The sequence below is a fragment of the Heteronotia binoei genome, chromosome 15, assembly GCF_032191835.1.
Source record: "Heteronotia binoei isolate CCM8104 ecotype False Entrance Well chromosome 15, APGP_CSIRO_Hbin_v1, whole genome shotgun sequence".
NCBI lineage: Eukaryota > Metazoa > Chordata > Lepidosauria > Squamata > Gekkonidae > Heteronotia > Heteronotia binoei.
In genome coordinates this window covers 29,907,888-29,932,563 of record NC_083237.1, presented here as the reverse complement: position 1 = coordinate 29,932,563, position 24,676 = coordinate 29,907,888, and the positions used below count along the sequence as shown (strand labels likewise).

Sequence of the window (24,676 nt, the reverse complement as noted above, 5' to 3'; positions counted from 1 at the left end):
CACCAAACTTCATGGCAGAGTCACAATCTGAACCCAGTTCTCCCAAATCTGACTACTACACCACACAAATCTCAAGGGCAAGCCAGGGGCCTATCTGATAGCTGCAACCTGGCCTGGCACTAAGATAGGGTTGCCAAGCCCAATTCAAGAAATATCTGGGGACTTTGGGGGTGGGGCCAGAAGACTTTGGGGGTGGAGCCAGGAGCAAGGTTGTAACAAGCATAATTGAACTCCAAAGGGAGTTCTGGCCATCACATTTAAAGGGACCACACACCTTTTAAATGCCTTCCCTCCATTAGAAATAATGAAGGATAGGGGCGCCTTCTTTTGGGGCTCATAGAATTGGGCCCCCTGGTTCAATCCTTTTGAAACTTGGAATGTATTTTGGGGAAAGGCACTGGATACTATGCTGAAAATGTGGTTCCTTCTACCCCAAGAATCAGGGGGGCCCCCAGTGCTCCAGATATCCGCAGATCAATTCTCCATTATATGACAGGATAAAAGTAAATGATTAGGCAAGGAATCGGTCTCCATAGGGAATAATGGAGTGCCCAGCAGACATTTCCCACCCCGCATCCCCTGCTTTCTGATGACCCTAAAGCAGGGGGAGGGCCTCCAAACCAGGGGATCCCCTGCCCCCACCTGGGGATTGGCAACCCTACACTAGGACCAGTTCTGAGGCTGGATGGTACACCCTCAGATTAAAAATTCTCCCACTCCTTAGAGATGCATGTTCCTCCTGAACTCCCATACACCCCTTTTATTGAACTGGGTCATCAAGAGTGTCCTTTTTCTACAACCCTGTCATGTGAGGACCACTCTCCCAAATTTACCCTCTCGCCCTCCTAACTTTGTCACTCTCATAAGCTATCCTAATACTTGCCTGGCAGCTGGTGACCTCAGCTTCATATTCTGCCTACGTGCACGAAAGGCTGAAACAAGAGGGATGGATGAGAAATAACTGATCAGAAGAACCCTCTGCCCCAAAGCCATCGTGATTAGTCTGTAATAATCATGTGTCACAGGCTGGGGAAAAAAACCCCACAAGTGTTCTCTCCTGTACTTATCTTTCTACCGTTAGCTGAGTTGCTTTGATCGCAGAATATTCATAAACATTCTAGCTGTTCAAGGGAAGCTATCAAGATTAGCTGCAACATTGCAAGCTCTATAATGCTAATTTTGTAGGGGGGAAACACATGCATATAGAACTCAGGGACAGGAGGGGAAGAAAGAAAGCACTAGAACAAAGAGGTGGGGTACTGTATTGAATTTCACTTTTAAAAAAAACTACTGAACTCTTTGGCTCTTCTTAATCTGTATTTCTGAATTATTTTGATTTCTAATGAAGAAAAATAGCAATGTGAAAAGGTTTTTTTGTTTATGTTGTTGCTGTAGTGTATGCACCATACTCACCACGCTGAAACTGCAGGAAGCCGAAGAGGAAGCCAAGGCAGATAGCCACATATCCTAGGGCCACAATCCAGATTATCCAGTGCTGTTTTCTAAAATACAGTGAAACAGCTGGGGAGGAGGAAAGAGTTAACTGTATGCATGAGAGTGAGCACAACATTCAACATTCCCATTTTTGTTTTCATTGGTTACAGCCAAGTTTCTAGTCCTGGGACTGACAATTTATGAAAGTGCCTTTCAGTTTCTGTGAAATTTCAAGGACCGGATGGAGCTGAGTAGGATTTCCTGTGGCCAGAAGTGGTCAGGGCTTTAGTGCCTCACATAATTAATTGTTCTTCTCCACAATTAGCAGAAGCAGAACCCATTTTGTAAAATAAGCATATACATATACAGTATATTGTTTATTTCAGCTTTTTAGCTGCAGAGTTTTAGAAGTTTCCTTTTTGTTAGCAAATGTTATTACACAAATGTGTTGGTGACTTGGAGTCACCATTAGGAGCAGCCTATCAGCATTCTGCAAAGCCAAATATGGAAACAAGTGACAGGGAACTTAATGATTGTCATCAGGGTCAGCCAGTGAGCATAAACCCTGTATAAATCGATGGTGCAGCCTCATTTGGAGTACTGTGTACAGTTCTGGTCATCGCACCTCAAAAAAAATATTATAGCATTGGAAAAATTCCAGAAAAGGGCAACTAATATGATTAATGGGTTGGAACACTTTCTCTATGGAGAAAGGTTAAAACACTTGGGGCTCTTTAGCTTGGAGAAACATCAACTGAGGGGTGACATGATAGAGGTTTACAAGATTATGCATGGAATAGACAAGTACTTTTCTCCCGTTCTCACAATATGAAAACGTGTGGACATTCAATGAAATTGCTCAGCAGTTGGGTTAGAATGGATAAAAGGAAGTACTTCTTCACCCAAAGGGTGACTGACACATGGAATTTACTCCCATAGGAGGTGGTGGTGTCTACAAGCATAGACAACCTCAAGAGGGGATTGGATAAACATATGGAGCAGAGGTCCATCAATGGCTATTAGCACAGTGTATTGTTGGAACTCTCTGTCTGGGGCAGTGATGCTCTGTATTCTTGGTGCTTGGGGGGGCGGGGAGCAAAATGGAAGGGCTTCTGGTAGCTCTGGCTCCACAGGTGGACCTCCTGATTGTACTTGGTTTTTATGGCCACTGTGTGACACAGAGTGTTGGACTGGATGGGCCATTGGCCTGATTCAACATAGCTTCTCTTATGCAGTTATATCATTCTGTACAGACATCTAGGGCCATGGGAACTTCCTGGGTGTCACCAGGTCAGCCAGCCACCATTTACTACTACTGGAACAAGCAGTTCCCCTGTGTTTAATTCAGTCTGAAAGTTTGTTCATCTGTCTAAATAATCATGACAGCAATTCCAGAACAGGCTCCTTACTAAATGCAGCCTCCCAGAGACCATGCTGTAAAACTCTACATCTTACCAATGAAAGTGAAATTAATTGCCTGCTTGCATCTCAAAAAGGATGTCTGTAAGATCAGACCTTAAGATCATGGCCAAGAATTTTGCCTTCTACACTTTTATCTTTTAAAATTTTGTAACATCCATCCTGACGAAGCACACTGGTGAACTGGAAAGTCTTCAGAGTGTTTTGATCCTAATAATAGTTATTCTGAGGATTTTGTTCGTGTTTTTGTTTTATGTGTGGCTGCACAACTTTTCCCCAACCCATGAATACATGCAGTATGCAATCGGTACAATTACATCACAAAGTATGCAGCTTCTACCTAATGACCTGCCCCTTAAAAAGGTAAAGGTGCAAGCACCAGTCGTTTCCTACTCTGGGGTGACATCACATCATGACATTTTCATGGCAGACTTTTTACAGAGTGGTTTGCCATTGCCTTCCCCAGTCATGCACACTTTCTCCCACAGCAAGCTGGATACTCATTTTACCGACCGCAGCAGGATGGAAGGCTGAGTCAACTTTGAGCTGGCTAACTGAGCCCAGCTTCCGACGGGATCGAACTCAGGTTGTGAGCAGAGAGCTCGGACTGCAGTACTGCAGCTTCACCACTCTGCACCACCTACCCCTTACCATGAGCTGTTCTTGACTGTGCTGACACCTCCAGCCAAAAAGTCTGGCTTTGGTTCTTCCAGTAGCAGGAGTAGTTTCCAGCATCTCTGGAGGTTACAGAAGGCAGCAGTAAGGAGATAGTGTCAGGAGACACTCGCAGTCTGTAAGGAGCAGCTTGCCATATTTTCATACTCAGTGCTCCTTTTGTTATATTTTGTGGGATCCAGGATACGGCTGTCCAGGTCCGGTTGTTGGCTGATGAGTCATTGCAAGGGAAAGGTGTCCCATCCTGGGCAAAATCTCTAAAGTCCGGGATCTCTGCAGGAGGAATGGAGGTGTCTGTGGTAGTGGAGGGTGAGAAAGAAGGGCTGTTGAGCAGAAGCACAATTTGGCACATTTCAAAATTTAAAGCAAACATTTCAAATTCTGGATCCAATTTGATTTTGTAGGATACTTGAAAAAAAAGTGTTGGACCTTGTTAAATGTTAAGGCAGCAACATTAAGAATTGATTTGCTAGGCATCAGCTGACTACTTAAACTCTGATCCAGCCCTCTCTCCTCCTCTTCTGAAAGGTGTTTCCACTGCAGAAGAGGCAGAAAGCAGTTTTCTTCTCTGCTGAAAACTCTGTTCTGTTCTTGAGGGATCCAAAAATACCTCAGGGATAAAGGAGGGGGGAGCAAGCTGTAGCAGGAAGCAGGAGTTGGGATCCAAAAACATTTCCCTTCACCTACTATGGCTCCGTTTGTGCAAAATACAAAATGCCTTTTTTTGCATCTTACTTTTTAGTGAAATCTTCAACGGCGTGGCTTGTGAAAAAGTGGGAGACACCTATATAACAATACAAGCTACTCACTGTAACCTCCCTGCTCATAATCATAGGGTATAGGCTACAGCCAGTCAGTAATCCACACCTGCCCCCCCCCAAAAAGAATCTTCCCCTACCTCCTGGCCCAATCCATTGCTCTGAATTAGGATTGCAAGCCTCCAGGTGGGCCCCAGCTGATCTCCATACTATAGATCTCCCATAGAGAAAATGGCAACTCCAGAGGATGGACTCTATGCCATTATACCCTGCTGAGGTCCCCCCCCCCGCCATCCTTTATCAAACCCTCCCCTCCCTAGGCTCCACTCCCAAATCTCCAAGGATTTCCCAACTGAAATTTGGAAACCTTATGAATCATATCCCAGGATTCATCCAAATTCCTCTTCATACAACACTTAATCCTTCTCCCTAGTTCCCAACCAAAACTAAAAAGATACTTGTCTCAATCGCAGAATTTTCTCCTTTCACCCCATCAAAGCCCATACACTCGAGTTGCTGTCCACAGAGGAACTAGTATCCTGTGAGGTGTTGGGAGGAATGAGCCATGTTCCCAATATGTGACGTCTCATCTTTCAAGCTAACGACGAAGGAGTTATTACCGCTTGAAGAATAGTTCATGTAGTATTTCATTTCGTCTTCAGTATTCTTGGCATCATCTGAAGGAAACAGACTAGGATGACTAGGCTGGTCCATTCTCCCCTCAGTCCACACTTGTAACCATACCCCCATTTTTCTCCACACACTTTCTGCCACTGAACCAACCTGCTCTCTTTCTGATCTCATTTCCCAACATACAATTTGTTTACAGAGCTGTGTTTCCTCATCTTTTGGAAGGCAGAGCTGTCATTTATACCTTGATTTGCCAACCTCCAGGTGGTGGCTGCAGATCTCCAGGCAACAGAGATCAGTTCACCCGGGGAAAAACAGCTGCTTTGGAAGGCTGACCTTATGGCATTATACCCCACTGAAGTCCTTCCCCTACCCCAACATCACTGTCCTCAGCTCCCACCCCCCACAAATCTCCAGGTATTTCCCAACCCATAGCTGGCAACCCTATTTATACCCTCAATTAATAGTACCAATTTAGTTAGCACAGTTTAGCATTTAAGGGTCCCATTCCTGTCCAAGCATTTAAGGGTTTTGTTTCCAACAAAGGGGTGCCAGTATGAGGTACAGACCTCACACTGGTAATCTCCTGTGGAAGCCCAAGGTCTCAAGCTGTTCACAATGTTCAGCACAAACACAAGAGTGCAATCCCTTGGAGGAAGAGCAAGAGATTCTATGATGCACTCTTGGGTTTCCTGGGTGATGGCCATGGAAGGTACTGAAAGTTCTGCATAGGTGCTGGCCTCCTGCTTCGCATCTTCTTCCCACTGGACCATTCTTATAATAAATGCAGAAAGCCAGCTTTGTATCATGGCCTCTCCAAAGGTAAGGAAACCCAAACAACCCAGTCCTAATGGGTTAATTGACAAAGAATTTGTCAAGCAACTGGTGGACTGCAAAACATAGCAGTCATGCCTTTTGTATGGTCAGGGGAATGGTGGCTTTTTTCCTGGCCTCTTTTCTAAAGTACTTGAAAATATGGTAGTTGGCTCCCTTGGCATCCTATAAGGGAGCCAGAAAGGTGTGTCCCCTCCCCCCCCACCAAAATGTTGAGCCAATCTTATTCCAATTGATGCTGCTCAAGTAATGCTAACAAATGTAAATGTACAAACTGGGGTCCATGAGGAATCACAAAAGGGGGAAACAACTGGGAAATCCTACCTCACCTCCTAAATCTCCAGGCTTCTAAGCTATCTGGGGCTTTAAAAGGCTGTTCTCCCTAGGAGGCGGAGGACATCTTGGGTGTTTTCTCACCGTCCAGTCAGGGAGGCAGGATTCAAAATTCTTCCTCTTCCTGTGGCTGTGGGAACCACCCCTCTCCAGTTCCTTTCCTGCCTCGACAGGGAGAGCAAGTGCTAGGATAGGCTCCTATCCCTTTACTTTCTCTTATAGCATAAAATTTAAGTTTCTTCCTTTTTTCCCTTCCTTCACCCTTTTTCCTTCAGTTGAAGTCCTCTTCCCTTTCCAGCCCCTCTGCCACTTTAATTCCCCCCCCTCCCCACACTAAGGAGGAGCGGCGCGCCAACGGCCCGGGCTGTACCTTCAAGCCACGGCGCGAGGAGCGTGATGGTGCACAGAGCCAGGGACGACTTCCTGGACGATGACTCGGCTTCCAGCGCACCGCGCGGAGCCGAAAGGCCGCCTTCCAGAGCCGGCATGACCGCGGGGCTTGCCACGGCTGCTGGCAACGTGCCCTGTAGGGGCAGAACGCAGGCGGCGCTGGTCGACATCGGCAGCAGAGGAGGCTTCCTCATCAGAGTGCTGCCCCGGCCCCGACGGCCATTTCGACAAGCGCAAGAGAGCGCAGAAAGACGTTGACCAGCAACTAAGCAGCGTCCAGAGGCGAGGACCGGTGGATGCCAACCTCCAGGCGGGAGACTTCGACCCATACAAAGTTCGACCGCAGCAGGAAGCTGCACAGACCAGCCAGCCCCAGACGGGCTTGGGTAACGTACTCATTATGGGACCTTCCTTATTTGTTGAATTTTTGGACTCTATTAGAGAGACTGTGGGTGCTGCAGTCAAAGCAGCTACCCACAAGAGGCCAAGGCCCTCTAGCCCATGCTCCTCCTCCAGGTCACCATCACCCAAGAGACTAGGGTGGCCAGACCGTCCCGGTCACCCGGGAAAGTCCCGGTTCTGGCCCCCAATTCCCGCCTCCCGGGCTGGCTATACCGGGACCATTAGAGGTCCCGGTTTAGCCAGCGGGGAGCCGGCGGGCCGCGCGCAGGCGGGGAAGGCGGCGAGTGAGGGAGCCAGCGTCCCTGCGCGTGCGCACGGCAGTGTGGCATGCTCTGCGCATGCCCGCCACACCGCCGTGCGCACGCGCAGGGACGCTGGCTCCCTCACTCGCCGCCTTCCCCGCGCGCGGCCCGCAGGCTCCTCTCGCTGGCGTAGGGCCTTGGCCCGGCGGCGGCAGAGGGGGAGGCGGCAGAGACGGCAGCGGAGGCCGTGGCCGGAGCGGGAGGCAGGCCGGCGGCGCCTGCGGCGGCATGGCGGGAGGCCCCGGGTCGGTGTGCTCGGTGGCCTCCTCCTCAGCCGCCGCCAGCCCCGCCAGCAGCACCAGCCGCCGCTGCGCCTCCTGGCCAGCCCGCCCGGAGGGGAGGCCACCCACGCCCTGGAGAAGGTAAGCCCCCCCAGGCAGGCAGGCAGGGAGGGAGGGGGCCGAAAGCGGGGGGGGCGGCTGGCGGGAGGGGGCGGCCGGCCTTCCTTCCTTTCTTTCTTCCTCCCTTCCCTCCTTCCCTTCCTCCTTCCTTCCTTCTTTCCTTCCTTCCTTCCTCCCTTCCCTCCCTCCTTCCTTTCTTCCTTCCTCCCTCCTTCCTTTCTTCTTTCCTGCCTCCTTCCTTCCTTCCTTCCTTCCTTCCCTCCTTCCTTTCTTCCTTCCTTCCCTCCTTCCTCTCTTTCCTCCTTCCTTTCTTCCTTCCTCCCTCCTTCCTCCCTCCTTCCTTCCTTCCCTCCCTCCTTCCTTTCTTCCTTCCCTCCTTCCTTCCTTCCCCCTTCCCTCCCTCCTTCCTCCCTCCTCCCCCCCTCCCTCCTTCCTTCCCAGTGGGGTGGGCTCCCGACTCCCTCCGCCGGCTGTTTCTGATAGCCCTGCACCCCCTCTTTCATTTGATATGTGTCCCGTGCGGGTGCCACCCTCCCGCCAGGAGATGCCGCAAAATGAGCCCCCTTGAGGCTTATGGCGGCAGGGCTCGGGGGAAGCGAGCTAGACTGCTGTTATTTTGAGGGGTTATAGAGTGTTTCGAGCCCGTCCCTGTGGCATCGGTCCCATCGTTGTGGGACCCAGGGGGCCGGCGCAGCGGCCCGCCGAAGCAGCCTGTCACTAATAACACAGGTCGGAACCCGGAAGTGACCAACAGGCTGCTTCAGCGGGCCGCTGCGCCGGCCCCCTGGGTCCCACAACGATGGGACTGATGCCACAGGGACGGGCTCGAAACACTCTATAACCCCTCAAAAGAACAGCAGTCTAGCTCGCTTCCCCCGAGCCCTGCCGCCATAAGCCTCAAGGGGGCTCATTTTGTGGCATCTCCCAGCGGGAGGGTGGCACCCGCACGGGACACATATCAAATGAAAGAGGGGGCGCAGGGCTATCAGAAACAGCCGGCGGAGGGAAATGATGTCATTTGGGGGAAATGATGTCACAGGAAGTGATGTCACTTCCTGCTTCTGGCAGGTGGTGCGGGGGAAATGATGTCACAGGAAGTGATGTCACTTCCTTTTCCGGCGGTGGCATGACGTCACCGGAAATGACGTCACTTCCTGCTCCGGCGGCGTGTGCTTTGCACGCGCGCACTCACATCACTCCCCCCTCAAGATGTCCCTGGCTGGCCTCCAGCTATTATGGCCACCCTACAAGAGACCCAGGGACCAGGGCCACTACTCTAGGACCACAAGGGGTTGTTTAACCAGTGATTTTCTGGAGGGTGAAAGATCCCACTATGGGGATCAGTCGGAGGAGTCAGAGGAGGGAGAACGGGAGGAGGGCGAGTTTTTATCGGATGAGGAGATAGAGGGTACATCTGTGCCAGAACCCTCCTCACGTTTCTTCAAGACAGAGGAGTTTCAGCCCCTCCTGTCCAAGGTACTGGCTGCTCTGGACCTCCAAGTGTCCCCTGAGGAGCAGGAGGTCCCCAATCCCCTGGCTAACCCCAAGAACAAGCCCAAGGGAAACTCGGAGTTCTTCCCAAGGTACCAATCTTCTGACAGGGTCTTTCCCTTCCCAGAATTCTTTGAGCGCCAGCTAAGGTCAGAATGGGCCAAACCAAGTGCCAACAGACAGGTTCCCAACTCCATTAAGAAGTTATATGAGCTTCCTGCCTTCGCTAATGATATGCTACAGGTCCCCCTGGTGGACGCACCGGTGGCAGCCTTACAGTCCCATGGGCTGCTAGCAGAGGACGGCCAAGGGACGGTCCGGGACAGCTGGGACAGGAAGATCGACCTGGCTTTGAAGAGGAGCCATGAAACTACGGCCCTGGCCATCAAGGCTGCTGCCACTAATTCTATAGTCTCCAGGGCGGCGATTGTGTGGATAAGGCGCTTGACACAGCTTTTACCAGAGGCGGACAAAAGTATCCTGGAGGGCACCAGCAGACGCCTCCTTGGACGCCCTGACCTTCTCCGCCAGAGCAATGGCGTTCAACGCTGTGGCTGGAAGGGGCCTGTGGCTTAGGGCCTGGCCGGCCGACGTACATTCTAAGTCGATCGTTTCAGGCTACCCATTTCAAGGAGAGAAGCTTTTCGGAGAGTCCCTGGAAAAGATCCTAGTGGAGACGCGGGACAAGAAAAAGGCCATGCCCAAGTTCCTGAGACGTCCAGACAGGCGAGGTTTTGGGGCTAATTCCTCTCGGACCTCCACCAGCGCTCCCAAGCCCAAGCAAGAGTTTAGAAAACCAGCCTGGGGCCAACACAAGCAAAATTTTCGTAAAAGCTTCTCCAACCCTCGATTCCAGAGGAACCAGCCCGAGAGATCGGACAGGTTCGAGAAGGTCCCAAGTCTAATAAAGCATGACTGGGAGCATATCCCGGTAGGGGGTCGCCTGCTACACTTCCATCAAGTTTGGGCGGAGTCGCAGGCAGACTCTTGAACTCTAGAAATTGTATCTCAGGGTTACCCGATAGAGTTCAGGCGTACCCCTCCGGATCGTTTCATTATTTCCCCTCTCCACCTGAACCCAGGGCAGAGGGAGATCACCCTCAAGGCAATACGCCATCTTCTAGATATTGCTGCAATAGAACAAGTTCCTCCGAAGCAGAGATATCTAGGTGTTTATTCTATCTTTTTCACAGTTCCCAAAAGGAACGGGGACTGGAGGGCGATCTTGGACTTAAAATTTCTGAACAGGAACATCAAGCTGCGCCACTTCAGAATGGAGTCCATCAAGTCTATAACAGAGGCCTTGAATCATATGGACTACATGGCCTCGCTGGATCTAACAGAGGCCTATCTACATATCCCGATTCTACCCGCGCATCGCAAGTTCCTGTGCTTCTGTGTGAACGGATGTCACTACCAGTTCAGAGTCCTACCATTCGGTCTTGCAACGGCACCACGGGTGTTCACCAAGGTCCTGGTGAATTTGATTGCACACCTAAGACAGAGAGGTATACACATTCACCCGTATCTCGACGACCTGTTGATAAGATCGTCGCCAAAGAGGACTGCAGAGCAAGACGTCCAGAGCACCATCAACTGCCTCCAACAACATGGCTTCATTATCAATCCGGCCAAGAGCCACCTGCGCCCAACCCAGAGACTGCAGCACCTGGGCATGATAATCGACACGAACCTGAAATCCATTTTTCTGCCAGAAGACAAAATCTTGAAGACCGTGGCGCTAGCACAGCAGGTGATTCAGGGGTCGACGTCGACGCTCCAGACGCTGGCAAAACTCATGGGCCTCCTGATTTCGAACCTAGAAGCGTTGCAGTGGGGCCGGCATCACACCAGGCAATTGCAGATGTTCCTACGTCCCTACCAACTCCACATCATGGAGAGACGCTCCATATCACTGTCATTGCCCATGGGGGTAAAGAAGAGCCTCGTGTGGTGGACCAAGACCAGCAACCTGCGTCAAGGGAGAACCTTCCTCGCAGAGGGAGAGTTACAACTGTTTTCAGATGCCAGTCTATCCGGTTGGGGGGCAACCCTCAACGAGATTCCCACGCAGGGGCGGTGGACGACCAAGGAATCGAACCTCCCTATCAACCTCTTGGAGCTTCGGGCAATTCGTCTAGCCTTGCTTCACTTCCAGGACCAAGTATTGGGACAGCATGTCCTGGTGCGAACGGACAACATAGCAGTGAAAGCCTACCTAAACAATCAAGGGGGGTCCAGGTCCAGCTCCCTCCACAGGGAGGCCGGGAAGCTGTTCAGATGGGCGGAGCATCACCTGAAATCGATAAGAGCGGAACATATCAAGGGGACATGCAACGTCAAGGCGGACTGGCTCAGCCGGGAGAACATCCAGCCGGGGGAGTGGTCTCTCAACAAGTCTCTGTTCCTGAGAATAGTGGAGCATTTCGGTGCGCCAGTGCTGGATCTATTCGCGTCTCATCAAAATCACCAACTCCCCTGATTCTTCACAAGGTACTTCCACAGCCAGGCGGAATCCACAGACGCACTAACATCCCAGTGGCCACAGGACCTTCTGTATGCCTTCCCCCCAATTCCAGTCATTCTGAGATTACTCAGAAGGATCAGAACGCTGGGGGCCGAGATCATCTTGGTTGCACCCTGGTGGCCTCGACGTCCCTGGTTCTCTTCAATCCAACAGATGTCCGTGGAGGAACCTCTCTGTCTACCAACCTGGCCGGACATGCTGTTGCAGGGGCCGGTGTGGCACCCTCACCCAGAATGGCTGAGATTGACCGCGTGGAGGTTGAGAGGAGATTGCTGTTAGACCTAGGGTATACTAGCGAGGTGGCTAACACCATCCTAGCGTCCAGAAAAGAATCCACCATGCGGATCTATAACATGTCCTGGAAAGCCTTCCACAGGTGGTGCCGGAGGAAGAAGGTGGATCCATTACGCCCTACGGTGCCCAGGGTTCTTCAACTCCTTCAGGACGGTCTGCAGTCAGGCCTAAAACCAGCTACCCTCAGGCGTCAGGTCACGGCACTATCCTCAGTACTCCAGCAGGTGGACGTCACACCCGCACATCCGCCGGTTTCTTAGAGGGGCCTCCTTGAGTTCTCCACCACAAACTCATCGTTTCCCGACTTGGAGACTGAACCCGGTGCTTTCAGCTCTAACAGGCCCACCCTTTGAGCCTCTCATGTCTGTGCCCCTAAAGATGATGCGCATGAAGACAATATTCTTGGTGGCAATAACATCAGACAGAAGGGTTTCCGAAATCAGAGCCCTGTCAGCTAAGAAGGAGCTATGCGTGTTCCACAAGGACAAGGTGGTCCTCTATCCAGACCCTACCTTCCAACCAAAGGTAACATCTAGATTCCACCAGAGTCAAGAGATCAACCTGCCATCCTTTTGTCCAGATCCCAAGCACCCGAAGGAGCGCACATGGCACACCCTGGACGTGCGCAGAGCGATCAAGATCTACCTAATTAGGACGGAACCTCTGCGTAAGTCGGATTCCATGTTCATCAATGTGACAGCACCCAGAATGGGCCTGAAGATGTCCAAGTCAGCCATTAGTTATGCCATTAAGCAGTGTATAACAGAGGCGTACAAGGCGTTACATCTCAAGGTTCCGCCAGGGATCACGGCACACTCGACCAGAAGTGCAGCCACCAACGCAGCCTTCAACAGGAACGCCTCTGTCGAGGAGGTGTGCAAGGCAGCCACATGGTCATCGATCTCCACCTTCGTTCGACACTACAAACTGAATTCATACGCGTCGGCGGACGCAGCCTTCGGTAGACGAATCCTACAACATGTTCTACCTGAGTAGGGCGACCCCACCCTAAGAACTTACTGCTCTGGGAGCACCCAAGATGTCCTCCACCTCCTAGGGAGAACGACCCTTGGCACTTACCGTGAGGGGTCCTTCTCCTAGGAGGACAGGAGGACATCTTGCCCTCCCATCTATCGTCCTACCTTGAGGCAACCTATATTTCCTATCTCTTCTGTCAGCTTCAACCGAAGCGTTTTTTCACATACTGTTGGTCGCCTGTTGGCATGTTCCTTGTTCTCGTATTTTAGGGTTTACTTTCCTCCGGTCGGCTTCCAGGCCTGACACTATGGTTACTGACAGATGGTTAGCTATATATATTAGAAGTTTTGTTTTTTCTAGATACAATTATCTTCATACTGCTGCTCGGAGTCACCCGAACTGGAGAGGGGTGGTTCCCACAGCCACAGGAAGAGGAAGAATTTTGAATCCTGCCTCCCTGATTGGACGGTTGGAAAACACCCAAGATGTCCTCCTGTCCTCCTAGGAGAAAGACCCCTCACAATAAGTGCCAAGGGTCGTTTGTTGAGTGGTATGTTGAGTTCCTTCTCTTTTTTTTCCTGTGACATTTATATGTCCCACCCAGCCTGTTTCCCAACTTGAAAGACCCCTGAGAAGCCACTGTTCGCTCTGTTCTGGGAAACATAATTGTAGTCCATTAGTACATATGAACCCCAGAATGAGGTAAACGGTGACTCCACCATTTCAGGTTGGGAAAGCCAGAGTTGCAGAAATATATACTCTAGGCTGGCAGGTTCCCATTGTGCAGATGTTTTGATCTGCACAAAGGAAGCCATGGCCATAGATGGTTATTGAGAATGTTCTTTGAGTTGTAAAGCAATTAAACAACCTAACCAGAGAACATTTTCCCTCAAGTTCATCATAGCTTCCTCTGCCATCCCTTTCCACTCAGCCCTTGGACTTACACTCATCCTCAGAAGGGTAGTCATTCACTTGTACTTCTTTATCTGGTGGGAAGGGAAGAGAGAGACAAAGGCTTGGTTCTTATAAACAAGCAGATGAGTTTTTAAAAGCTGGACCACAGCACTTCAGACTGCTGGTAGAGGTTAATTTGATGCTCCATGTTATTAAAAAAAAACAACTATACGCATGGAAAAGTACCGTATAAAGGACAAGAGTGGGCCCCCAACATCTACTTCCCTATGTATATGGGCTTTTTTTTTTTAGAAAAAAACCATTCAATTATACAAACTTCACCTACAGTTTGACATGGTGCAATCCAGAAAGAAATTTATCACCTCATGTGCTGTTTGAGAGAACTAGGCCAAAGAGCAAGAATGAAAGATATAAATCAGGGTAACAGGGTTCCCAGGTCCCCCTTGGCCACTGGCAGGGGAGGGGAAGGAAGGATTGCCAGATCCAGATTGGGAAACTCCTGGAGATTTGGGGATGGAACCTGGGGGTAGAATGCCACAGAGTCCACCTTCCAAAGCATCAATTTTCTCCAGAGGAACTCCAAAGCAATCTTTGTAGTCTGGAGATGAGCTGTAATTCTGGGGGGTCCCCATGGTCACACCTGGAGGCTGGCATCCCTAACAGCAGTCTCTGGCAGGCAGGGCTGACCTAGCCACTACCATCACTCTTGTAAGCCTAATGAGGCATCGCCTGGTGTGTTTGTCACCAATCAAAAAACACTACCTGCTTCTGAAGTGAGCAGGAAAACTTTAATTGAACAAAGGGGAACCCGAGTGTCAAATGATTGAATTCTAACCTTTTGGACCATTACACTTACTTTAACTCTTCAGACTTCCATTAGCATCATCCGCTTTCTATTAAAACTTAACCATACAGGTAACTAACTCCCTAGAGCTCTTAGTGGCATCACCTAATTGACAAGGAAGGATAGAATATTATCTGTGACAGTTAAGCAACTTTTCTAAATGATAGTGCCTAGTGCAGAGTTACAGTAACTGTCTTGCATACCATAAGGTGGAATTTCTCTTTACTATTCTACAGATAGGCAAGCAGTGGATTTTCCCTATTGAGCTAATATTTCTCATCTTCAACCAGAAACTCAAAATGGAGTTTCTTTGGTCCTTGCACTACAATCTTCCCTTTGGCTATATGCCTGATTAGTGGCATTTGAGCCATTCTTTGCTTCCATTTGCATGTGTAAAGCCATATAAAATTGTTGTGCAGAAGGTTGTTTCTTCCTAGTATAAGAGGCAGATAGTGACAATAAGCTCGGAAAACACAACATCCTAACATTACTGTGCATATAATTCCCATTAAAATCATGAAAATAAACATACAAGTACTACTGTTGCCAAGCCAAGACCAAAATCTTTTCCACCATCTGGTTAAGGGATCCTGCAGGGTCATGAACTCTGAGACGTCAGAATTATCTGGAATATACACACAAGTTTGCAGTTTTATCAATGTGCAAGTTTCTCCATTAGCTGCAGTTAAAACATCTAAGGCCCGTACAATTTTGGAGAGCCTTTCGTCTAACAGCCTTTAACTCTTCATTAACCTTTCTTAAGGCCTTTGAGGTTGGTTAGCTTCCAATTCCATAAGAGCTTGCAAACAAATTAGAGCTGCACCAATCCATCTAAGTACTATACCTCCCTTTTGCATAACTGTCAAAGAACTGTGTTCCTCAAGGATTCTTTTGTTATCTTCAGCTTCCCTAAAATTACAAACTTGTCCTTTAAGCAGATCTGACAGGGTTGCCATGTGAGGGAATACAGTACTCAGATAACACTCTGGCACTAGGCAGGGCTTCTGAGAGTAACCCTGGGCACCCCTCTCAAATCCAGACACAGATTCCCTCTGGGTTTCCCTCATGCCACCCAAACCCAATCCAGATTTTGTATGAAAACAAATGTTTTGCTGACAGAATGAACAGGCAGGTGATTGGTTCTTTCTGTGCACACCAGGCATGGTTTTTCCATCTCATTCCTCACAGTGGTATCTTATCTTTCATCTGGGAAGTTCAAGTTGATGTGTACAACCCTGGGGTTTTTTTAAATTCTGTGTAAAAATATGCAGATAAATAACAAGAATTGCAGAAACTAACAGGCTGCGAAGTCACCTCCAAGGTAAAATATCTGTGGGTAGAGATAACAATGAAGAAGATTGATCTGTTCAAAAATAATTATGAGAAGTTATGGTGTAAAATGGATGAAGACTTGTTAAAATGGAACAAGCTTAATTTGTCATTGTTGGGTAGAATAGCTGCAATTAAAATGAATATTCTACCAAGAATAATGTATTTGTTTCAAACTATTCCTATTGTGACAGATAGTAAATAATTTGATAAATGGCAAAGAAAAATTTCAGAATTTGTGTGGGCCGGGAAGAAACCAAGGATTAAAACGAAAATTTTGACAGATGCAAAAGAGAGAGGTGGATTTCAACTACCGAATTTAAGATTATATCAGGAAGCAGTTTGCTTAGTGTGGATAAAAGAATGGATAACGCTGTTAAACAGAAAACTTTTAGTGTTGGAAGGTCATGGAAATAAATTTGGCTGGCACGCATATTTGTATTATGGAAAAAAGAAGATGGACGGTTTTTTCTCTCACCATTATATAAGAAATAATTTCTTAAATACATGGATGAAATATAAGAAGTATGGAGATGAGAGAAGACCGTTATGGATAGTACCGGCGGAAGTAATAAAAATAACAGCTGAGATAGGGGAAGAAAAGTGGTTGTCATATAGTCAACTGTTAAAAATACAAAGTGGCAAAATAGAACTGAAAACTGCTGAAGAGTAGAATAATAAATATGATTGGTTTCAAATGCAACAAATAAAGAGCTTGGTGGAGAATGATATTAAAAGTGAAGGAATAAGGAAGGAGCAAACAGAAATGGAAAAAGTTCTGCTTGGAGACAATGATAAATTAATTTCAAAAGTATATAAATTACTTTTACAATGGTCTACAGAAGATGTAGTAAAATCTCAAATGATTAAATGAGCAATTAATGTAAATAAAGAAATACAGATGGAAACTTGGGAATATTTGTGGAAGAACTCTATGAAACTCTCAACATGCCAGAATATCAAAGAAAATTGTTTTAAGATGATGTACAGATGGTATATAACTCCTAAAAAACTGGCAAAGATGAATAACAAAATGCCAGACAGATGTTGGAAATGTAAAAAGCATGAAAGTTCTTTCTACCATATGTGGTGGACTTGTGAAAGAGCTAAAATGTTTTGGCAGATGATTCAGCAAGAGATTTCTAAGATCTTGGGATATGAATTTAACAAAGTTGCAGAGATTTTTCTGTTAGGATTACAAATGGAAAAATTTCCAAAAGAAGACAGAACTTTTATCTGGTACTTGCTCTCAGCTGCTAGGACATTGTATGCGCAGTTGTGGAAGCAAGAAAAAATACCAGAGAAATGGGATTGGATTGTTAAAGTTATGACATGGAGTGAAATGGATAAGTTAACAAGAACTTTAAGAGACTATGATTTAGAAGTATTTAAGATGGAGTGGAAGAAGATCAGAAGATACGTAGAAAAAGAATGGAAAATAAAAGGACATTGGACAAACTTTGATAATGATTAAGTATAAGTGGGGGGAAGATATAAACTTTGGTTCTTATTAATTAGGGGTACCTTTTAAAATGATGTTTTGAATTTACTACACCGGCGGGGGTCAAGTAAAGGGGGGAGGGGTATGTAGAAAGTAATATATGGGATTTAAAAAGTAGTTATTAATGATATAAGAAATTGAATATATTGCCATATGTTACTAATAAAAATTGTTTGAAACTTTGTGAGTTATGTTAAGCCATGCATGACTGAATCTTTCCCTTATGCTCAGTAAATAGGTTTGCCAACCTCCAAGTGGTGGCTGGAGAGATCAGTTCACCTGGAAAAAATAGCTGCTTTGGAAGGTGTTCTCTATGGCATTATAACCTGTTGAAGTCCCTCCCCCCCCCAAACACTGCCTTCCTCAGGCTCCACCCCCAAAATCTACAGGTATTTACCAACCCAGAGTTGGCAACTTTATCAGTAAAGAAGCTTCTGAATTAATTAACTAGTTAAATATATGACAATTACTGTGTGTAGAATAACCAAGAGATCCGAAAATTGTCTGGCAGCCCTAAGATCTAGTTCTTTAAGTATTATGCACCCCTAGGTGGTGAGCTAGACTTGTTTTTTAAGGTAAGAGACATTTCAAAGGTGGTTTGCCATTGTTCGCTTCTGCCTCATGACCATGGTATTTCTTGGAGGTCACCATTCCAAATACTAATCAAGGCTGAACATGCTTAGCTTCCAATATCTGATGAGCTTGGGCTAACTTGCGCTATCCAAAGTCAGGGTGAACCTGCTGAACTTATAGGTAATGCCAGTGGCATCTTGCCTGAGCCCCCACAGAATTCAGACCTCCAGAAAACATCTTGGTGGGATTCCTCCTTTCTCTCACATTCTTATTCTTCCTCATTTCTGAACATTTAAACTAAACTTTCAAATTAATTCTAAAATTTGATTGGAGGAAGATTCTTTTTGAAAGCAGTATCCATGGCTTTTTTGTAGCAGCAACTCCTTTAACTATTAGACCACGCACCCTTGATGTAGCCAATCCTCCAGAGAGCCAGTTTGGTGTAGTGCCGGGGTGGCCAAACTGTGGCTCGGGAGCCACATGTGCCTCTTTCGCATATATTGTGTGGCTCTCAAAGCCCCCGCCCCATTCTGACTTGGAGAAGACATTTATCTCTTTAAATTGCTTCTCCAAGCCATGCCAGCTGACAGTTTGGAGAATGCATTTAAAGTTAAAACTGCCTTCTTTCCACCTCTCCCTCCCTCCTCACTCCCCCATCTATTTTCCTTCCTTCCTTGTGGCTCTCAAACATCTGATGTTTATTATGTGTGGCTCTTACATTAAGCAAGTTTGGCCAACCCTGGTGGTTAAATGTGCGGACTCTTATCTGGGAGAACTGGGTTTGATTCCCCACTCCTCCACTTGCACCTGCTGGAATGGCCTTGGGCGAGCCATAGCTTATCGCAGAGGTCCTTAAAAGGGCAGCTGCTGTGAGCGCCCTCTCAGTCCCACCCACCTCACAGGGTGTCTGTTGTGTGGGGAAAAGATATAGGAGATTGTAAGCCACTCTGAATCTCTGATTCAGAGAAGGGCGGGGTATAAATCTGCAATCTTCTTCTTCTTCTTCTTCTTCTTCTTCTTCTTCTTCTTCTTCTTCTTCTTCTTCTTCTTCTTCTTCTTCTTCTTCTTCTTCTTCTTCTTCTTCTTCTTCTTCTTCTTCTTCTTCTTCTTCTTCTTCTTCTTCTTCTTCTTCTTCCAGTAGGCCCTGTAAGAAGAGCCCTGTAAGCTCCAGGAGGATTGACTACATCAGGGCTGTGTGGCCTAATATGCAAAGGAGTTCCTGCTACAAAAAAGCCCTGGCAATATCAAAACATTTATGACTGCTAATTATTTCATCTATTTAGTCAATTACAACTCAGGAGTTCACTTTTCTCCAGGCCCATCGCTAACCAGGGGCCCACAGGGCCTGGCCACCTGACAGTTTTGGGGGGCCCTCACCCCCCATTCCAGAGATGCCCCTCCCCCTCCAGCATGATTTCAATTGTACAGGAGGGGCACCCAGGAGCAGCCACTACCACTTAGGGTTGCCAAGTCCAATTAAAGAAAAATCTGGGGACTTTGGGGGCGGAGCCAGGAGACTTTGGGGGTGGAGCCAGGAGACATTGGGGGTGGAGCCAGGAACAAGGATGTGACAAGCATAATTGAACTCCAAGGGAGTTCTGGCCATCACATTTAAAGGGACGGCACACCTTTTCAATGCTTTCCTTCCCTAGGAAATAATGAAGGATAGGGGCACCATCTTTTGGGGCTCATAGAATTGGACCCCCTGGTCCAATCTTCTTGAAACTTGGGGGGTATTTTGGGGAGAGGCACTAGATGTTATACTAAAAATTTGGTGCCTCTACCTCAAAAAATAGCCCCCCCAGAGCCCCCAATACCCACGGATCAATTCCCTATTATTCCCTATGGGAATCGTTCTCCATAGGGAATAATAGAGTGCCCAGTAGACATTTCCCTCCCCCCCACGCTTTCTAAAGGGGGGGAAGGCCTCCAAACCAGGGAATCCCCTACCCCCTCCCTCTCACACACACAAATACTTACCAGATTGGAGAACTCTACTTGCTGAGAAAACAAAAGAAAAAAAAGGGAGGGGCTGTTCTCCGAAGCTCTTCCTGCTTCCTGCCCAGCCTTAAAGGGGCCACACATTTTACAAACGGCTCAGGATCTCAACAATATGAAGACTGCAGGTATGTTCTCCCCCCCCCTCCACCCCCCACCCCCGCTTCCCGATTTCTGGGGGGCGGGAGATTAGGCTGCGAACCCAGAAGTCCCCCGCCAGAGCAGGGGGGTTGGGAAGCCTACTACCACTACCCCTCCCATATCATTTAAAGGGCTCACAAATCAGCTGATCGGTGGGCTCTAAATCATGCAGGAGAGGCAGCAGGAATAATTGCCAGTCTCCTGCACAATTTAAAGCCCCCCATGGCCCCCTCCCCCTGCAGCTCCTAGCTACAGGGCTGTTTTCTCCCCTTCTTATGTTAACTTGATTGGGTATACCTTTTTTGTCTTGCATTGTATGCCAATTGGCCACGTTGAAACTAACAATTAACATGTGTTTCTGTGTGTGGGGAGCCCTTACTCTCTCCCCTGGGTTGGCAAACTATAAGGCAGTAATATTAATTTGCCAAATGGAATCCTTCACATCCTGATTGTATTTGTTTGTTTGTTTGTTTTAGATAATTTATATTCCGTCCTTTCCCAGATGGACTCAGTCTAAATTGCAGTTTAAAAACTGAATTAGGACAACGTAGATGTGAATTTTCCTTTCAGCTTTTTTTATTTGCTGCAGTATTATCTTGCCTTTCCTTCCAGAGGGTCAGGATGGCTTTTCCCTCCCTCATTTTATCCTAACAACCCTGTGAAGTAGGTTAGTTAGAGTCGGGATTTGAAGCCAAGTCTCCTTAGTTGTTTTGCTGCCTTCTGATCACCACACCAGCGCTCTTCTCCCCTACATCCTCTTAAATCGCACTCGTAACAACCCAGACCCAATTCAGACAATCAGGTGCCCACCTGGATTTCCTTCCCAGCTGCAACTGGGAATGTCACCCTGTCTGGAGATGTCGTGGATCAGCAGCCCCCAGTCCATATCTGGACCCGTCTTGAGCTCTGAGTAGCGGTAGTTCACCTCCATGTTCAGTACCATCATCCTCAATGGACCAAGCCAAGTCAGATTCAGATAATTTGAAGCTGGAGTGGGGCCTAAGCCACCCAGTGAGCAGGGCAGGATCACTGTATCTGACTCTTCATTTGGAGGGAGAGAAAGATGAGCCATTCATATTAATGTTTTAAAAGCACATATCCTGCACTTATCAGAAGAAGAGGAGAAGAGATTCGATTTATACCCTGCCCTTCACTCAGAGTCTCAGAGCGGCTTATAATCTCCTTCCCTTCCTTCCCCCACAACAGACACTCTGTGAGGCAGGTGAGGCTGCAAGAGCTCTGAGATAACTGGGACTGATCCAAGGTCACACCAGTAGCTGCATGTGTGGAGAAAGAGGGAATCAAACCTGGCTCTCCAGAGTCCACCACTCTTAACCACTACCCCAAACTGACATCAGCCCATATAACTCTCAACAAGTCTTCTGAACCATAAGGCACCCTTAAGACCAAATGTGACATGGGTGGTAAAATATCCCCACCTGGGAATGTTGTGCTCACACAGTGTCTTACTTAAACCGAGCAGCTACTTTTGATAATTTCTGTGATTAATTTGTGGAACTAATGTAGCAGTACTTTTTAAAGTCTACAAATACAGCCTAGAGTTCTCTCAAGATTAGAACTGATCTCCAGACCACATAAATAATTTCCCCTGCAGGAAATGGCAGCTTTGGAAGGCGGACTCTATGGCATCACATCCCTGCTAAGTTTTTTCACTTCCCCAAATTCCATCATCCCCAAGTACTAACCCGAAATCTCAAGGAATGTCCCAAGCTGGAACTCGCTACCCTGTCCCCAAAAAGGGCTTCCCTAGATAGATTCTGGACTCAACCCTTCCTGAAAACCATTCATTCCAATCTGGAAACTTGCCTTTCCACTAATCCATGGTGAGGTGAAAGCATTTGGCACATTTTCATTGATATTCTTTCTTATGCTGCCATTTCTTTAGTGCTGTCTTGCTTGCCTTCTCCCCACTTCCTCCCTACTTGCACACTGGAGAGGTGCTTCCTCATTCAACCAGCCCCCATTTTTTATCATTTTCCTTTGAGACCCACCTGTGGCTCGAACAACTTGCGTTGATTCCTCTGGTGCTCTGGTGGCCATGCCCCAAACCAGCCACAGAAGAAGCAGGCAATGTTGAATAGGTACCATTGCTTCCCTCCGGCCAAACCTACTGCCCACAAGCCCCTGGGTTGCCAGGCAGAGTGAGGCTCGCGCAGCCCAAAAGGGGCAGTCAGTAAACCTCAGGCCACAGTAGCAGAAGAGGGTGCACTGGAGCATGAACTTCCTCTCATGCGCCCTTGAGGCTCACTAGCTGCCCCAGGGGAGAGAAAGGAAATGGGACTGAGGCCTCTTCAGGCTGTGTAAGCTGAAAGCGACCAAGCCAGCATGGCACAGTTGTGACAGTGTTGAATGAGGACCTTCCTGTCAGCCATGGAGCTGACTTGGCGGCCTGGGCCAGTCACTTTCTCTTAGTCTAACTTGCCTTATAGGTTGGTTGCAAGGATAAAATGGAGGTGGAACGTCTGCTGCTCTGGGCTTCTTGGGGGAAAGGGGAGGATGGAACGCATTGGCTGAGAATACAGTCCTTAATAATGTCAGGTCAGACTGCTTGTGAGAGAATTGAGTCACACCCTTGCTGATGTAATTGCTAATGATGTCCAGAAATGAAAGAATTTTATTTTTTTTAAAAAAAACCTGCCTCTGAGAGGTAACCCTTTTAATAATTTCTGTGATTAATTTGTGGCACTCTCAGCCACAATATGTAATGATGGTCACTAATGTAGCTGGTGTCAGAACTTGTAACTTTCCTTTATGCTGTTAGCCTAACCGACTCCATATTGAAAGCAAATACTAACCCAGGCAGCTTGTCCCAAAACACTAACCAGTTCCCTTGCTGTGTATGCCTGTGCATTTCAAACAAACTGTGATCACTGAAGGGTAACAGATTGCTCAGGGTCAACATCTGCAGATGGCCTTTTGAAGCCAGGCCAGCCCACACTTTCTCAGCGGGATTCCATCCTCCTTACCTGATAACGACCCTGAGAAGCAGACTGTTGTCTCCACTCATGTGAGTGATCGGTTTATTGTTGTCAACAGAATCACATAAAGTGTATCGAATACTGGCTGTCTGTTATCAGTGTTATTCTGCACCTCAAGCTCTGAAGTTCTCTAATAAATGCCTATACTTGCAACTAAGTCTTGGGCCTTTCTTGAAGTTCTGCCAGTTCTGACATTATAACACTGATCCCTTTGTTTTGGGACTTATCCGAACTGGCAACTTGGCTGAATGGCAGCCAAGGCTCCAGACGACGGAGAGCCCACCACTCCAGTAGAGGACAGACCCTTGGAGCCCGGAGTGACGGCGGTGAGGCGCAAGATCCGGGACCCGGCTCCCTTCTCCACGGACGTGTTCCCCTCGCGGAGCTGGAGCCCGCAAAAGTCCACCAAACTAATGGACAAGGCGGAGGAGAGGTACAAGGCGCTCGCCAGCGGAGCAGGGGGCGACGACTGGGAAGGAGACGAAGATGAGTACCACGATCCTGGAACGGGGGACTCCGCGCAAGCCCTCCGCAACGAACTCTCCCACTGGGTGAGAGAGATCCACGACCAGGTCCACGAGACCCGCATCATGATGACCGCAGAGATGCAGCTGCAGCTGGGCGCGCTCCGAGACCAGATCCGCACCCTGCAGGCAACGATCCCGGCAGGACCAGCCGGGCCCCCGGGGGGGGCCCGCACCCCCTGGGCCGCCCGCCCCGGGGGTCCCGGTGGCGCCGATTGATGGGAGGCAACCCGGGGGGCCACCCGGCGGAGGAGGAGGAGGCCCCGTCAGGCCACCCGCCCCGGGGCCGCAAGCCCCAGCCGTGCCGGCTGCCCCGGCACCTCCCGCGGCACCAGCGGCCCCGGCCGCGCCAGCGGTCCCAGCCGCGCCGGCAGCACCAGCAGGCCCCGGCGCACCCGCCTTGCCGGTTCCACCCCCCCCCCCCCGCAACCAGCACCCCAACCGGCGCCACCCCCCCCCCGGTGGCCCCAGGGGGGGGATGGCAGGAGACCGCACGAACTCAAGATCACCTTCGATGGCGATGGAGACAAAGTGGAATACTTCACCATCCAGTGCAACACCTTCTTCACGCACTGGGGAGCCGGCTACCCGACGGAGGCCAGCCGTGTAGACCACATAGCATCCCGGCTGAAAGGGGCCGCGAGAAAATGGTACGTGGGGCTGTACACCGGACGGAAGCCCGAGTTGACCTCGGTGGCCGAGTTCCTCCAGGCGATGCTACACCAGTACGGGGATCCCCTACGGGAGGAGAAAGCCACCGAGGCTCTCCAGAGGATCGAGCAGGGGAACCGCACGATTCGCGAATACGCCACCGGGTTTATGGGCCACTGCACCGGGGTGAGAGGTTGGAGCGAGCTGATGAAATGCTCGGCGTTCAAGAACGGGCTGAACGCGAACATACTTGACAGGTGTTACCACCAAGGGAGACCCGACACTCTCGTGGGGTGGATTCAACTGGCGGGCGAAGTGGAGACGAATCTGCAGCACGTCGGGCTGCGCCGGCAACAGCAGCTGGGAAAGAGGGGAGGAAAGGCGACCCCGGCA

General features: G+C 48.8%; 1 protein-coding gene across 1 annotated transcript in view; it reads right to left on the bottom strand.

Annotated features, from left to right (window-relative positions):
* The window catches only part of CD19 (CD19 molecule), a 36,609-nt gene extending 16,630 nt beyond the window's left edge, over positions 1-19,979 (bottom strand). The window contains exons 1-7 of the mRNA XM_060255009.1: positions 19,951-19,979; positions 15,100-15,192; positions 13,753-13,794; positions 4,907-4,963; positions 3,505-3,822; positions 1,414-1,521; positions 884-932 (exon numbers count right to left, since the gene is read on the bottom strand). Of these exons, the coding sequence (XP_060110992.1) occupies positions 884-932; positions 1,414-1,521; positions 3,505-3,822; positions 4,907-4,963; positions 13,753-13,794; positions 15,100-15,169 (644 nt within the window). The 5' untranslated portion in view covers positions 15,170-15,192; positions 19,951-19,979. The remainder of the gene's footprint in view (positions 1-883; positions 933-1,413; positions 1,522-3,504; positions 3,823-4,906; positions 4,964-13,752; positions 13,795-15,099; positions 15,193-19,950) is intronic.
* Between the last annotated feature and the right edge of the window lie 4,697 nt (positions 19,980-24,676).